The sequence below is a fragment of the Falco punctatus genome (assembly GCF_963210335.1).
Source record: "Falco punctatus genome assembly, chromosome: 3".
Lineage (NCBI taxonomy): Eukaryota > Metazoa > Chordata > Aves > Falconiformes > Falconidae > Falco > Falco punctatus.
In genome coordinates this window covers 59359730-59376647 of record NC_137582.1, presented here as the reverse complement: position 1 = coordinate 59376647, position 16918 = coordinate 59359730, and the positions used below count along the sequence as shown (strand labels likewise).

The following is a 16918-nucleotide window of genomic DNA, read 5'->3' as shown; positions in this document are numbered from 1 at the left end:
TGACCTTCTAGCAGATGAATTAGCAGATGTATATTCTGCGGAACTGCTTATAATTACATAGTAGCTATGGTTACCAGGTTAAAGAAATCATGGACTGATGATAAACAGAAATAGATTGCACCAGGCTGGTTTGTATTCAAGTTGCTTAAAAGCAAAATGCTCAAGGATAAGAGTGTATGAGTAACAAACATAAAAGCACACTCTCCTTGCTGAACTGGCACAGTCTGCTTTTTCAAATCCTTGTTTTGATACAAAATCACAGTGTTTTTTTTAAGTTGGGTTTTGCTTGTATGTGGTTTGAGAATTGGGTGCCAACTATATATTTGTAACAAAACTATTTAATTGAAATAGTTAAGACTTTGAATGAATATTGCTAATATTTTCATTTTGATTTAGTACTGTAAAAAGTTCAAACATAAACTTTTCACATTCAAGGAAAGTCATAATCACTTTAAATCTAACTCTTAGAATGACTTAATGAAGTATTTATCTTTTGGGTGCTCTAGCATTTAGAAAGGAGTAGCAGACATGGATGAATTCAAGCAGGAAGGACAGAATTGGGCGTGAAGACAGTTGTACATTTGAACTGATGTTGGTGGGCCCACTTCAGGTGTTTCTAGTATATCTGTTGCCTGGAAGCTCAAAAGTACCTGAGTCCACTTACAAAAGGGAGTGCAGGTGCTAGGAGTTCAAGTCCTGTTGACTTCAATGTAAAGATCAAAAATTTGAATGTTTTCAAAAGTTTACACATGGTTTAGAAACCCAAACTGCAGTGAGTTGTGTTGGGTTTAGGGCACTCCATCACACAAGCTTTTCTCATTGTGTTACTCTCCTTTTATGAGTTACGAACTATGTAGAACTGTATGTCTATATTTAACTTGAACATAAGACCTATGATGTCTGTATATTATGATGTAGAATAAGATTTTATGGCAACACGCTCTCCCTTAGAGTACGGATGGATTTAGACCTGTTATTTTGCACCAGGGAAGCGTTCCTTGGGATCCTCATTGGGCCAGCGTGACAGCCACTTTAGTTTTAAAGTCTTGAGCATATTAATACTAAAACTTTGCACGTGGTGTTTCTCCAGTCGCTAAGCCTAGCTTACAAATACGCATTTATGAGATTGTACTCAGTAGGTCTGCTCACCTTCTCTTACAGAATAACCAACCATGACTACAGAATCAGGATCGGACTCTGAGTCCAAGGATAAAGAGCAGGATCAGCAGGAGGGCGCTGCGCAGCAAGGGGCAGCGGAGACCCAGCCGCAGGAGCAGCAGCAGCCGAGCGAAGAGCATCAAAACGCGCTCGAGCAGTTCTCGGCTGTGGCAGCCCACAGCACGCCAGTGAAGAAGGAGCAGGTAAGGGAGCCTGTGCATGTATGCTCACTGCACACAACTAGCTACATGCCCGCTTACGGCTCCTGGGAAATAACAAGGCTGGTGTGTTAGGAGTGGAAATGTCTATTCAGATACACACGGAGGGCTGCTTAGTGTGATGCTGTAGATCTTGACTGGTTTGTCTTTAGCATTTAAAAAATGATAGTTCTCGCACAGAATGGTTTGAAATTCATGTCAAGTCTTTCTGCCTCCAGTGCTTAAATATAAGTAAGCACCTTCGATCTTGCGTTTGCATTAGGTAGCAAACAGTGCCAATTCTTAAGAAGCTGAAAATGTTTTCAGAGTCCATTTCTTCTTCGACACCTGCCGAAAACTGATTTCATGCTTCCTTGTCTGATGTGTGAGCCATGAAGAATCAGTTGTCCCTTAAGCTTCTCATAGTTCTGAAATGACTGCATTATAATTACTTTAACTACTCATGTAATAGGTTTCAGAAGAGCTATCACATGCTTTTCCATTTGGTTCATTGTTGCACTTACTAAATTTGCAGAAGCTGCTTTTTTTTTTTTTTCTTGTTAATAATTTCCAGTCAACAGGATTAACAGACATTGTTCTTCATGGGTAAGTGATACACAATTAATGGGATACCTACAAATCACGACACTTAGTTCCGTAAGGTTATGACCTCCCCCTGTTCACATGCACCTTTGAAGAGCAGAATGAGTCAGTCTAACTCCTCCTCTCCTCCACCTTTTGAAAAATTCAGATTGTTTGGAGTCCTGTAATTTTACCTAGTTGGGAGACAGTGCTGGTGAAGCAAGCAGATGTAAAGCATTACCTAAAATCAGTGGGAGTACTCCTGTAGAAGCTGTTTAGAGCTGGCTTTGGTCCTGGATTTTAAGCTTTTTTTCCACAGAGCTACAGCCCAAACTTGCAGTTGGTGCAGAAGAAATAGGGGTGTAAGCAATTTCAGATACAAAGTATTTTTGTGTCTCCCTCGTTTAGAGGTACGTTACCTAAATGCTTGGGACAACAAATGTGACAGGGTAGGATTTCTAGTGTTCATCGCTATTGAAGATCAACCATTGGAAGAACTGCTTTTTTTATTGTTAACTGTTTTTACTGTCGATAACCCTTGATGAGCCTCACTGTGTACCCACCAAAGACCTCTTTGCTCTTGCTCCCACATCCACCGATGATGGGAAAATTATAGTTTCCGAAATAGGTCAGAAATTGCATTTTGGGGAAGAGAGGCAGGGCTGCTTGTCCAAAAAAGAAAGGTGCTGCACAAACTGATCATTAATTTTAAGTGTGATTCTGTCAGGCCTAGACATAAGTATTACTAATTTTGTTCTTCCAAACATCTTCAGTAAGCTTTCTGCCCAAGTTTCTTTTCATAATTAAAAAAAACCCAAACCAAAACAAGCCTCAAAATAACCACAAAAAAACCCGTAGGCAACAAATCTGTTTGTTTGTTTGTTTGTTTGTGTTTATGGGGGTGTGTCTGGAGACCTGAGATGCTCTGTGTGAACCCTTCCTTTCCCAAAGGTCACCTGTGAGCCAGTGTCTGCAGAAGCCTTGATAGAAGAACTGGGTTAGTGAAGGGATATGTGAGACCTTCCCACTGAGATTACCCACCTGAATCCAAATATTGCTGTTGTAAGCTGACTGCCAAATCCAGCTGCAGTGATCTGCCTAGTATATTTTGTAGTGGCTTAAGTGTCTGGATCACAGGAAAGAACCACTTAAACACAGCACTGAAAGACAGAGCTATTAGCAATCGTATCATTTTAAAAGCCCCAAATTGAAGGAGTAAATTCTCTCTCTTGTTGTCTGTAATCGCGGTGTAGAAGTTGATGATTTTTGCAATCACACATGTGAGAGAACCTTGGGAAGAAAGATTTAAGTTGCCAATCCATGACAGTGACTTTTGGTTGTCATTCTGTACGCACACAAGAAGAACATTTTAATGAAGACAAAAAGGCTTCTTCATGTTGAGATTAGCAGCTAGTAGAGAAATTAATCCTTCCTATCAGGTATGATAATGCAATCTTACTATCTTCCTGCATTCCTATCTTGTTGAAAAAGAGCAAGAAGGCATCACATGGGTTGGGCACTAACATTTCTGAGCAACTGCCATAAGTAGATGGGATTCACACATTGTGCAAGCTTGGTAATATCACTTCACACCCCAGTGAGAAGCTGCGAAGCATCAAAGATCATTACTGCTGAATCCTGTGACTCCAAAGGCTTGTTTTGAGCAGGGGGTCCAGCTTCAGAAGGCTTGAACATACCCCTTCATGTGTTGTAGTAAGGCACAGTAATATAGACAGAGATGAGAGAGCTTATGCTCAGAAAACACAAACCTTGAAGCAGCTTGTGCTGCCCTATAATTTAGTCCACAACACTGAAAATACTGCTAAAATACAGCACAGAAGTGTGTTGCAGAATTTAGGAGAAAATACAGCTATGCTTGCAGAGGTAGAAATAATTCACTGAGTGCATGGGTTTTTCACTGGCCGCTTTTTTTTTTCTAGATACCAGGATGTCAGATTTCTTTAGGAAGAAGAGGCTTAATACAGTCTGAAAGTACTTCAGTGCCTGAAAATGTCAGCATAGTTTGGGGGATCTTCTCTAATAGTTCTTGGCATGTTTTATTCTTCAGACAAATGAGAGAAAACCCTTTGTATGATTTTAACCTAGACACATTCCCCTGATCTTACTGTAGACAGGAACCTTGAAAACCAAAATAACATCAGTACTATTTTTTAGAAATAAGCAAATGTCTGCTCTAGTCTTGAGATACTAAGTGTCTTCGTGAAGGAAAATAATCACCAATCTGTTAGGATTCATAGGAATTGTTTGCGGGCAGAAGATGCTCCTAAAATTTAAATGGCTGCTGAGTGCCCTTGTTGTTGTGGGCTTATCTTTCAAGCAGCTTTCATGTTTTCTTGAAAAAGATTAATTACATGCTTCTGTTTGTTTGGTCTTTTTTTTTTGTTGGCGTGAAGTGCCAACTCTCACATGAGAAATCCAGTGAGCCACCAGATAAGACAGCATATTTTTTTCCAGCACAGGAATTACTTTTGCACCCACACAAGTGCATGTGCACCTGCCCTTGCAGATTTCTTTAACAAAACATACAGAAATCATCAGAGAGCCCCTCTGTCCATCAGCAGCAGCACAGCTCTTCACAGAGACATCTTCAGTCTCGTTTTTCGCTAGGCTGGACCACTTGCCAGCTGGCCACGGTCGTGGTAGAGGGGTAGCTGGCCTCAAGCCTTTTTGTGAGCCTGAGGGGACTGTCCCCCTTCGTCACAGCCACTGTCAGCATTAAATGCTCAGCAAACAGCTAATCCACTGACATACATTGTGCCTTCATCTCTCGCCAGCCTTCAAGGTATGTGAGGACCTTGACATCCAGACATGGAGCTGGTGTCCAAGTGCTGGAAGAAGAAAGTCCTCAGCTTCTGAGCTAGGTGGGGGAAGAGCTGGCTGGTGCTGGGCTGCTCCCGAGGAAGAAGATCCACAGCTCAGGGAATGAGGTGGATTCTGAAATCACCTACTGCTTTTTCATCTTTCTAGCCCCACTTTCTTCTAGTCTCCCCACCCAGGGAAGCCCAGGAGACCATTGCTGTGTCCTCTCTTGCAGGGAAAGGAGAACCGTGGGGTCTTTTTGCAGTTGCCTCTTTGCAGTTTCTTGGGGCTTTGATGGGAGATGGCACTGTTGGTAGCGCAGCCAACTCCAAACTCCTGTTTTCCCCATTCACCCCGAGGCAGAGTGGAAGCATATGGCTTGTTTGTATGAAATCTGTCGGGGAAGGTTCCCTGTGATTGAGTGGTACGCTGTCGTTGCTGGCTATACGATGCAAGGTTGTTCTGGTCTCAAAGCAGATTAAAGCTTTTGGATGGATTTGCTCCATTCTCATGAAGGTTTTTTACATACAGTGAATGGAAACAGACATAGAGGATTAATTTACGATATATTTCCAACAATGCGTGCTGCTTATTACACTGAAATCATTCAGAGCCAAAACAGTTATTTTTTCTTCCTTGTAGTGAGATAAGAGAATAATGTTATTTTTATTTTATTTAAGCTTTAGCTTAGGTTTTACTGCACGCCTGTTGAGGTTTTGTTTGGAGACTGTCAGGGGCATAGCTGATGAGGAGGGTAATGACTGTGGCACAGTGCTGTTGCTAGGAAGAGTGAAGTGCTGTAAGGCTGTTCTGGCTTTCATCTAGCGCCATGGAGAGGACCACGGGCTGTGCTGCATTACAGGAACTCTTCAAATAGTCTGACCCTCAGATAAACCCAAGCAAAAGTAACCACAGTTGTTTCTTCTTGCCCCTTTTCCCTACAGTGTATTTGTCTTTCAAATAGCACCTACTTCTCGCCAGAATTACCGGGCATCTGCAGAGAGCAAAATTCAGCCTCTCATCCTGTGTTTATCATCCATTAGCCAGCGGGCTGGACATGAAAGCTGTTTGGCCCCTCACTTCCATCCTGGATTTTTAACCCTTTGCTCAGACACTTGGGGAGCCTTTTGCTGTCCCAGGCATGTCAGCCTCCCCTGTGAATTCACACTGTCACGGAGGGATCTGTGCCCTCATTCAGGGGACTGTTTCCTTACTGACAGCAAAATTAGTGCAACCCTGATGTTCTTTTCCTGTTCTGTGTGACACCATGGAAGCATCATACAATTGAACAGGTACAATACTTAAAAGTAGCATCAAGAAACTGTAGGAGTATCTGTTAACCACAGCATTTACCAATTATTCAGCATTTCCAACAGACCAAAAAAATAGGTCCAAGAAGTCCAAGTGGGATTTTCTGCCTAAGGAAACTGCAGAAGCCTGAAATATTTTTATGCATGCTCTCCTTTCAGGGATATTGTGTACATTTTGGAGTGAGGAGGGGGTGCTGGGAGGAATGTGGGAAGCCTTTCCAATAGATAAAGAAGACTCTGTCCTGCATCAGGGGCTTTCTCATTCAAACCCCACCTTAAATGCTGATTTAAATGCTTGGGTCTAGGGTGCATACTCTACTGCATGGCATGATTGGTTAATATCACTTCAAAAAGTCTTTTTCTTTCTCTTTATAGGCTACAGACAAAGAACAGGAGTTTGCTGCAGCGAGTGCAAAACAGTTGGAATACCAGCAGCTAGAAGACGACAAGCTCTCTCAAAGATCATCGTCAAGCAAACTTTCCAAGTCTCCTCTAAAGATCGTCAAGAAGCCGAAAAATATGCAGTGCAAAGTGACACTCCTGGATGGATCAGAATATGCCTGTGAAGTAGAGGTAAATTGCTTTTTGTCTTCTTTTTTCATCTGGTCTGGAGGAAAATAGTTGAAATTAAATCCCTAATTTAAGCAAAAGAATGAGTGTCGTGATATTTCAGCAGCGCCAAGCACAGAGATGCTTCAGTTGTTTTCTCTGGAGGTTAAAGATGTTGCAGAGATTTGAGCTGGGTGAGGGATTGCGAGCAGTCCCTGGAACAGCCAGAGACTTTGGATTAATTTTATGTCAACACAGGCCACAACAGAATGCAGAAAATGAATTATGGGCAGCAAAGCCCGTAAAAAATGAAGGGTTTTGATCTCATCGGGCTTTGCTTTTTCTTGGTGCTCTGCTGAGTGGAGACTCATGTTGAGTCACTGTCCAAACAATAATTGAGATCAGTAGGGACATGAGAGATGCTCAGGGGAGGTGGGGGAAATGTCAGGAGCAAATAGCAGCGAGAGTGGGGAGTTTTATGTGCTTCTCCATGATGTCTCTGAATCATAACTGTGTCTAAACATTACTGGAAGAAAGTTGCTCGTGGTTTTCTGTAAGAAGACTCGCCTTCCCTGCTGGGACTCTGCCAGGAGCCTACTTTGGGGAGTGGTGGTCTTTGCTGCACTCTCACTTAGGAACCAGTCTGTGCCTGCAGGCAGACCCGTGCTAAGAGGAGGCCTTGCCTTCAACTCCAGAAGGTCACAGAGAAGCAGAAAGTGAGAAAATTCAGCATCTCTGAGTGGACCCCTTGCTCCGTTCAGCTGTCATTACTGAGGTGGTATTTGGACGGTGGAGCAGCCTGTCCTGAACCTTGTTGAGGCCGTGCTTAGGAGGCCGTGCACATGAGGCACGGCTGAGCCCTGGCCGAGTGGCCGGCAGGAGGGGAAGGGGCCGTTGGAGTGCTCGGCAAAGCCAGCCCTCCTTTGGGTAACTGTGGGGTGCCGCCGAGAAGAAAAAACACCTGGGGAGAATGGCAGAATATAAAGGTAGAGATGGAATACTCTGTAGGCTTGAAAGGGGAACATGCAGGAACATGAAGAAGGAGAGAGGGCGGAGGAAGGGAGTACCTGACTGGGAGCCAGGTCCCGACGCCTTTACAACCAGATCGCACTCCGCGCTTGCGTCCTCCAGCCGCTCCCCTTTTAAGTGCTTTGGAGAGTGGCAGGGAAGAACTTTATGGTTTTTACTGATCTGCCACTTCAGAGTTTGGGCCAAATTTTGCTGTGCTAGGTGTTACCTGCAAACAGGAGCTGCGATTTTACAGCACTTACAGCAACTTAGCGCTTATGCTGTTGAGTATCTTCAGCTTTCACTGGCCGAGTCCTTTGTTATTTCCTTCAGTCTGGTGACAGCTATCTGGCCACATACTTTGTGACTATAAAATTGTAATTTCTTGACCTGCAGTCTGAGTTTTGTCTGTCAAGGATAGCGTGCAAACTGTTAAGCTGGAAGAATGACTAATACTAGCTTTGATGGAAAAAGTCAAACTCATTTCAGCCTTTGCCACTTGGTTGTGAAATGTGAGTCACTTTTTGGAATACAATCAAGCAAATTTTACCAAATAGGATTTCTATGGAAATCTTGTCTAGCAGGCTGAGCTTTATGAGAATATAAGATGGAGCAGAAAGGGAGATTTCTTAGGCCTCCATTTATGCAAAAAGATTATGTGAATAATACTTTCCTTTAGGAAGTTTCACTTTTTCACTAAACTTGGACCCTGCTGGAGTTGAAGTGTCAAAATGCTAGTGTATAGAAGCCATCATGTTTTACTGCTTGTCAGGTTTCTCTGCTTTGCAAGTTTTGAACAGCTCTGTAATCATGTCCAGTATAAATTTTGTATTCATTTTTTCTACTTACACTGCTGAAATATTTTGAAATTGTATTGACTGTCATCAATAATCACTTTATATGCTTCTAAGATGATCAGACTCCCTAGGCAGAATATGATATTGATGAGAATAGAGTTTGTAGAAGGATGAATCCCCCAATGACAAAGCTGTAAGGCTATGGTGATGAGAAGACCACTGGGTGTTGTTGAAACAGAAGTTGATTAGGAGGCACAAATATTTCAGGGAACAATTGCAGCTGGAGTGATACATGCATTTACATACCTTAAATGGAAGATCCAGACTTTCCATCCTTCTTAGGTGGTATTGTCAATATATTGTGCATATTGAGGATGCAACTGCAGGTACCTGTCCGGCACAGCCCACTCCAGCCAGTGGGAATGTTTGACAGGGGAGTCCACTTCCCATGTCTGTAAAGTTCAGCTGCAGCAAAAGGATGCTGTGTCCAGCCAAAAGAAATGATGTGACTTTCACTGTGCTTTTTCTCCCATGAAGAAAAAGTATATACAGAGGGAGTTATTAGGGCAGGGAGTCTGAGGGTCTGTCTCAGAAGACACTTCAGAAACTGTGTAGGAGGCTGAAGGTTAAGTTCTCCTACAGTAATTTTGGGTAATAAAGTACTGTGGCTATTTCACAGCAGCTCAGTGCTACAACCTGAGAAATAATCTGTCACACTGCAGAAAAATGCTACCATGTTTTAAGTATCACCTACAAGTGAACTTACTGAATCCCTTGAAACTGGGGAAAAATGTACATATATATATACGTATATATAAACAAATAAAAATATATTGGAAGACCTAACAAAATTGTGGAGGTCAGTAAATAAAAAATATTCCAAGATTAATTCCTTAAAAGAAAGGGGAGAGCGGTGGACAACACATGGCAATGAAATACTTAATATTTCCACTCCTTGTGTTTAACCCACTTAACTGAATCTTTCAGTGTGGACAGTGGCCCAGGGTAGGGATGTGACAATTGGTGATGAGTCAGAAATGTTATCCCATTGTCAGCCTCTGTCTTCCAGCTCTGTCTGTGTGTCATGGCTCTACCCACTGAAGGCTACTAAGCAGTATAGTCTAGAAGGACCAGAAACTCAGAAACCTAATTTTGAGCTAGAATAACAGCTCTGTCAGTGACTCTTGATTTGGACATGGGCTAGTTATTTACCCCTTCAGAACTGTGTTCCCTAGTCTGGGAATTGGGGATCGTTATCAAATCCATCAGTTACTCTGTAGAGTGCTTTGCAAATGAGAAATGCTTTTATATATGTTAAATATTAATAGCATTTAAAGGAGCTTATTGCTCTCAAGTAGAGCACAACCTAAAGGTTATCAATTATGTGTTCATCCAGTTAACAACCTGACAGCCGAAATAGCACGTACTCACAGATTGAGATGCTTCTGAGGCAGGTTTGGTTACTCCATTATCCTCTTGATGTCCTTTGTTTCAGAAGCCCCTCTTTCTTATTCCATATTTAATGCTGAGCCTCTTCACTCCCTTCTGCTGTATTTTTCAGTCTCTCTCACGTTCAGTACTTTGCATTTGTGACGCCAGGAGTTTTTCATACTGTATGAGATGTAGCTACAAGGGAAAATGTCATGGAGCTAACTTCAAAGCTGATGTTAACAGTGGCTCATCTAATGTGGTGTCCTTTCAGTGAAAGGATCTTAAGCAAATGCCAGGTAAAAGCTTTCTCTTGAGCCCTTACAGTGTTACTGCCTGTGTGCTGTATGTGTCCTGACCCAGAAAGTCTGTCATGCAGTAAGATGTTAAGAAGCCAAAACCAGGTTAAGTAGGTAACCCAACCTGTTCATTCGTCCTCCTCCAAAACCATAAAGCAGAAGTGATACCATCTGTACAGCCACTCTCACCTGGAAGCCTACAGGCAGTAGCGGTGGGCTTCCTTAAGCAGGGTGTTTCCTTTCAGAGGTGGGATGGCCACCTAATGGTGCTTTGCCTGTCCCAGGGACAGCCGTTGGCTTTTGGAGCAGAAGTGTTTGCTGTACACTGACATTGTCCCTGGTACTCTGTCAGAGAAAAACACTAAGCTAAGCAGTTCTCCCGTGTCGTGAAGAAGCTGGAGGTTTCTAATGGGCGCGCAGTCACAGGAGTCGGTGCAGTCTGCTCAGTGGAATGGTGAGTGGTGATTTCTACCCAGATGTCCACCCCCGCTGGAAGTGGTTCTTCTTGGGCTCTTCATTGCCTTCTCCCAGCCAGCATCAGCATCAGAGATACTTTTTGTCAAAAGCGGCCAAATCCGCAGATGGGGCCAAACCTGCGCTGCAGAAAGGGTACTGAAGACTTCTCTGTTAAGCAGGCTATACTCTGCATTTGTTGGTTTGAAGAACCAAAGATAAAAAGCAAGATCCAAGACTGCAAATTAATTTCAGATAACCTTAAAAAAGATAATGAATGCACTAATTCAGGTTTTTCCTGAGATACAAGAAAACGAACAGAAAGAACATTTCTGGGTTCCTTCCACTTTAAGTAAGGATTTTCAAGTGCTATAGTACAATTGCGCTATTTGTAGGATTTATTTCCCTCTCTCTGCCCCCTCTCAATTTTCTGTTATCTAGACTACTGCATTTTAATTAAAAGATGCAAGTGGCACCAGCTGTCATCTTCTACCTTACATGTAGCCTAATTTGAAGTGTCTTCCTAAAACAGGTTGGAATTTGCCTTCATTTCTGTTCTAAATGTATACATGTTATTAATCGCAAAGTGAGACCAGAAAGCTCTAACATAACCAGTCTAAATAAATGGTAAAATAATTACATTTCATTTTCAAAGGCTCAGCTGTCTGAGCCCATTGGTAATTTATACACTTTCTTCGTTCCTGTACCCGCTAATACTTTCTTATCGTGCAGGACACCAGTAAATGAAAACAAATGTTTCCCCGGCATCCTGTCTGTGGCATCGCTGCAGCACTGCATCAGAGTGTGCTGCCGTGGGAGTCAGATAGGCTGCAGAGCACAAGGGAAGCCAACACCTCAGAAAGCATTACTGGTATCCCCTCTTCTTAGTGGGTGGGGGTCAGCTGGGGAGGAGGGGACTGGTGAAAATACAATGTTTGGGGTTGGTGGTTTTTTTCCTCCAGTTTTCTCAGTGGTGCTGCCGCTGGGACCTGGGTAGTAGCTGGGTGTCTGGTGCTGTAGCTACTGCTATGCCTTTGTGATGAACCTCGGGCGGCTGCCTCCCTGATGGAGACACCGTTTTCTTAATGGGTTTCCCTGCATCCTTGGGTGACTTCAGAGTAGCACACTTGAGTTGGAATGGTGAGAAGTTTTATTTCCGTACATTTGAAACCAGGGTTTATAACATGGGCAGAGGGAGGTTGGAGTGAACAGGTCCCTTTGCCCTACACAAGCCTGTGCTGAATCTCCTTTTTGGACACAAAATGGGCATGAAATAAATGGATTCTCAAGTAGGTTGGAATATGGCATTTCACATGATTTTTTTCCTCTTAAAAAGTTAGAGTACACAGACACTTCCTTAAAAAATAAATCGTTAAATTTGGTTGTAGGACAGGCTTGAAGAATAGAGAACAAGCAGACTTATTTCTGCCTTGCCATCACTGCCAGAAATTAAGGAGAGCAGTGGCTGACTTCAATGCTGCATGTCTTCCTTTTCCTGGCTTGCAAGGCTACCTGTAGAGGAAAAACCCTTCTGCATTTCTGTAGGGCCATGGGGGAATGCTTGGCCCCCATGTCCCCCTCCCCACGCAGCGTCCAAGCTAACCCTTCCCCAGGAGCTCTTCCAGCATGGACCTGTGCACCACTTCCGCACAAGGAGGGTAATAACATTGAATTTCTCATGCGCTCTGAGGTAGGCTTCAAGGTCAGGAAGGAAACTTCTGTAATAAGATGCACTCTGCTTTCTGAAGGATATAGTTTCAGTTACCCCCTGCACATTTTAATTGTTTAACAAATTTCACAGTCCCTTGCAAATGGCTTTACATGTGGAACTGATTACTGAATGCAAGAGAGAATTTTTTTAAGTCTTCTCCTTTTGACCTACTCCTTGCTAACATTTCAGTTAATTTAATACAAAGAGCTTTGTTTTAGGTTTCTGTTCCTTCCCTGGGACATGTTTCAGTAAATGTGACTGGCTTGAGATGCATCATTGTTGTTATGCAGAATGTTTTCTGTCCCCAAACCCACTAATTAGGGCTGACTTAGATTAGCCAGGGGATTTAGTTAAGATCTATGTTACCTGACACATGTCAGTAGGGGTCCGAGTACTGCCTGAGTATGTTCCAGCTGAATAGAGTTAATATACAACTCTTCTGGCTCACTTTATCCAAGTACTGTAGGCAGCTTTTTATGAGTTAAAATACTTGTCAGGAAGCATGACAGTATGGAAATCAATACTGATATTGTCCAGCTCCTGCTAATCGGCTGTGAGCCTCAGCAGAGCAAGGTTTTTTGCTTCAGTTTGGTAATTGAAACAGAAATAAAAGTGTTTGGGCTCCCCTTTTAGTAGTGGTGGTGGTTGTTTTTATTATTAATACTATTATTATTAATAGTATTATTATTATTACTATTATTATTATTTTACTGAAGCTAAAGAAATCTAAATCCAAAAAAGTCACTTCAGTTTGAGCAAAGCCTATTGGAAACCCTACAAGGAGCAGGGAGGATGCCGGGTGGCAGTTGTGGGGCTGGGGCATTTCCTCCTCACCAGGAGAGGCTCAGCTCCCCTGCAGGTCCTCGCAGCTGAGAACATGTGGCCTGTGCGGTATTCAGGGAAAAGGGTCTCTTACAGCCTTAGTAAGAAAACCCAACTGAGCAATTAGACAGATGGGGTCTCTTGTAGTTCATCCAGTTAATATGCAAGTATTTTACAGATACTGAAGGAGGACCAAGAATCGAAACCAAGTCACTCTTCCAGATGTCATACAGAGTAAACAACAGGTTGGACATTAAATTCTACCTTTTGGTACAGCAGAGGACATGGTCACAATCAAAATAAATGCCAAAAATTTAAAATACTAACAAAAAAAAATTGTGTGTGTCCTTGCCATATCCATTTTCTGCATCTAGTCCTGTTATCTCTTGCCTTTCGTTAATAGATCCTGAAAACTATTTGGGCAGTGAAATGATGGGTTTAGCAGACAAAAGTCTTAATTTTGATACTCTGGAGGCACCAGCCATTTTTCATAATGATGAAAATTATTGAGAGGGGTTGACCTACATTGACAAACAGTTCCAGCTGCCCTGAAACTGAGTTTTCTAGGGAATAAATGATCAGCTGAAAACTTCCTAGTGAAATGTTGCCTCCAGTTCCCTCCCCTTGGTGCACCAGTTGAACATAAGCCAGACCACAGGAGCCTGTTCTCCATCTGTCGAAGTTTTAAGAAAACTTTTTGGTCATGCACGCTCAAAGCCAGGTACTGCAAGGCTTTTTGCTGTTTAACCTCTTTGCAAGAGCCCAGGAGAGGATGATCTTTCACTGACTTTTTGTGCAGACAGGTGGAGGTCTGCTGGGTCCAGGAGTCCTATCCTTGTCATCATCCTTGCTGATGGCCTCACCAGGGTGAAACTGTGTCAGTCCTTCCACGTTTGTCATCTCCAGGCTCATTGCCCGGGGGTGGTCCTCACCCTAGAGAGCCTGCTGCTTCTTACTGGGGCGCCTGGTGCAGCCAGCACCCAACCTTTGCATGCATTTTGAAGCACTACTGGAATATAAATCACAAACAGTGGATGAATGGCTTTGCTTGCCCTTTTCCCTTTTCCAAATGGATGCTCAGATTTTAAAGCCTCCTCCTATTTCTGGACAAGGTGTCTATTCCACCCTCTACTCAATGCCCATCCTTCCAGAGAAGTTGCTGATTTCCATGGCACTGCCCAGTCATGCTTCTACCAAGCCTCCCTGCATTTTGTCGTGTTCCTGCCCTGTTTCTGTGTTACTCAAGTGCCTGTTACATGCTCCAGCTCCCAACTGAGCCATCTGAATTCATCTCCAACTCTGTTTCTCGTTGCTCCCATTTTACAGGCACTGTCCTCGTAACACTTAGAGTTGCTGTTTCCAGACCAAAACTAAGTAAATGTTCACTTTATTATCATCCCTTAAAAATATTAGCTGTCACATAAAATCCTAACCCCTCATACGTTCGTGGGTTTTTTTTTTCCAGCTGAGACCCATGCAATGTTTGCTGGCCTGCTTTTATGTTTTCTTATCCCTGTGTTGATACAGCGAACAAAATATCAGAGATGGGACTGGGTGGTGAGGAAATACCTGCCTGCAAAGCAAAGCTTTGACAGGCAGCGAGGTCTGTGATGGTTTATCTTGCTCTGGCAGAAATGGTTTTGATCTTAAGTGGATGTAGCTTGGATGTAGCTTTAGAACAGACTACATTATTTTTCTTGACAACCCCAGCACTGATGGTGTGATACTGTCTAAGGTACCCCAAATCTTAAAGCCTGATCATTGTGCTGTCTCTCCTGCCTCAAGAGCATCTCTCTGTGCTAGAGTTTCTGTGTGGCTGGTTTATTTTTTTCACTCCAGCCCAGCAATGTAGGTCAGGAAGAGTTCCGTGGCTTTTAAATTCATATGGCAAGATTAGTCTGTAAATCGGACTATGTTGACAGTAGAGCTTTTTTCAGCTGAAAATAAACAAAATGTTTATGGTTGATTTTTTTCTGATACGTGCCAGTAACTAGTTATGTTACAGGCAATGGTTAGTTTCCCTTACTGTGCCGGTGCTAGGCTTGTGCATAGGTTGCAGTTACACAGGAGAGATGAGTGTTTGCGGAGCTCATCCAAGTATTGGTAGAGTAAGGAAAATACTTGCATTTATAATCCCCACTGGAAAGCTTCAACTGCTGTATTGAATCCCCAGGGACCCGCCTGAGTTGCCGCAGTGTCCTGCAGGAGGTGGTAGAGCAATCAGGAGGCATTAAGCCAACCGATAACTGCACGTCTAGTTAAAATCCAAGCCCAAACAATCTGCCTTCTCAAGAAAGCTGAGCAAAGGGCGTGCTTACTCTGTTGAAAAGCCTCCAAAATTATGGAATACGTTTTTACTATTTTATGTCAGGTTTTAGCAAATCTGTGAGACTAATCAATGTGCTGAGAATTGAACTACTGTTTGGGAAATAGTATCCACTGTTTTTTTACTTTATCAGAGAGTTGTGCTTGTAAGCAGATCTCAATTTTTACTGTATGAGTTCTGCTGATACACTTGGGATGTCCAAGTATTTGATAATCATCACGTTTGACAGCTATTTCTGTGTCTGTTGTGCACATGCAGCCGTGGCTGTTGTGCTTCCACGTATAAAGACACACTCCAGAGTATTTGTGATTTCTCAGCTGTCCCCTTTTGCTGCTTTGCATTGCCATGAACAAAGTGCCCACTTTTTTCCTTAGCATGCCAGCTGTGTAGCACACACATCTGTATGCTCAGGGCTCATATGATGCCAGTGCTGGTGTGATCTCTGCTGCTGATGTAGAAGGCAAAACCCCTAACTTGGTTTGATGCCAAGAATCGGGACTAGGTCACCAATCTTCTTACTGGGATTTAGCAGTTCCCTGGGTTTTTTTAGATTAGTGCTGGCTTTTTAGGATTGCGAGCTCAAACAGCATTAAAGAAGGTTGCCCCCGATAAAAACTATGTCATGTTATACAATGTCATTGTCACTTGCTGCAGGTCTGCAACTGTAGCATAAATTGTTATGTATTTATCTAAATGTTTGTATTAAATATCTAGGTGTCAGAAAAGGTTATTTTCAGGAATGATAATACATTTGTATGCCCTGTACTACGATAAATGTCAATAAGCTGTTAAATTAATCGTACTACGGGGGGGGGGGGGGGGGGGGCAGGGATATAAAAAAAATGATCAGCCATCACCATATGTCAAAATACCTTCTAGTCCACTGTAAGTTTTCTTATGTGGCGTTCATTTATATGTGCAGAGCAGTATGGGATAGAGTTCTAAATTAAAAAGCAGAGATAGGTGAAGTACTATTGCAGTTTTTATTTCAAACTATTAGAATATATTAGTCATCTATTGGGATGTATATGCAGGTTCACACATTAAAAAGTTAATAAACAAATAGAACATGTGGAGACCTTGTGTGGGCATGTAGCTTTCAGGAAAAGCATTTCCTTGTATGAAATACTTTATTTTTCAATGTGAATATATTTTTAACACAGCTTTTATTCAACTAAATGTTTCTGAAATTACCTAGTTCTTAGTTCTTCCTGCATTTGGCTAAATTGTTTATTCAGCAGATTGTATTTGGAGTTCTGACCTGTGACATTTCTAAATGCTGTTTACCACTGAAGTATGTAAAAGATTAAATGGTACTTCCTTTTGAGAACTGAAAAATGAATGCGCTTTGCTTTGAACTTGTCCTTTTCATTGCCTGTATTTATTAATGTTTTTTTCTACCTGAAAGGCTGGCAGAAAGGTCTTGTTGAGTATCTCCTACACGTGCTGGCAAACTGC

The 16918-nt window shown here is 42.5% G+C and overlaps 1 protein-coding gene across 27 annotated transcripts in view; it reads left to right on the top strand.

Annotated features, from left to right (window-relative positions):
- EPB41L3 (erythrocyte membrane protein band 4.1 like 3) overlaps window positions 1-16918 on the top strand; it is a 144045-nt gene that overhangs the window by 75568 nt on the left and 51559 nt on the right. For 26 of the 27 annotated variants that reach the window (XM_080381251.1, XM_080381249.1, XM_080381248.1 and 23 more), the window contains exons 2-3: window positions 1162-1361; window positions 6443-6640. In XM_080381251.1, the coding sequence (XP_080237377.1) occupies window positions 1173-1361; window positions 6443-6640 (387 nt within the window). In that variant the 5' untranslated portion in view covers window positions 1162-1172. The remainder of the gene's footprint in view (window positions 1-1161; window positions 1362-6442; window positions 6641-16918) is intronic. The other variant, XM_080381229.1, reaches the window with a different exon arrangement.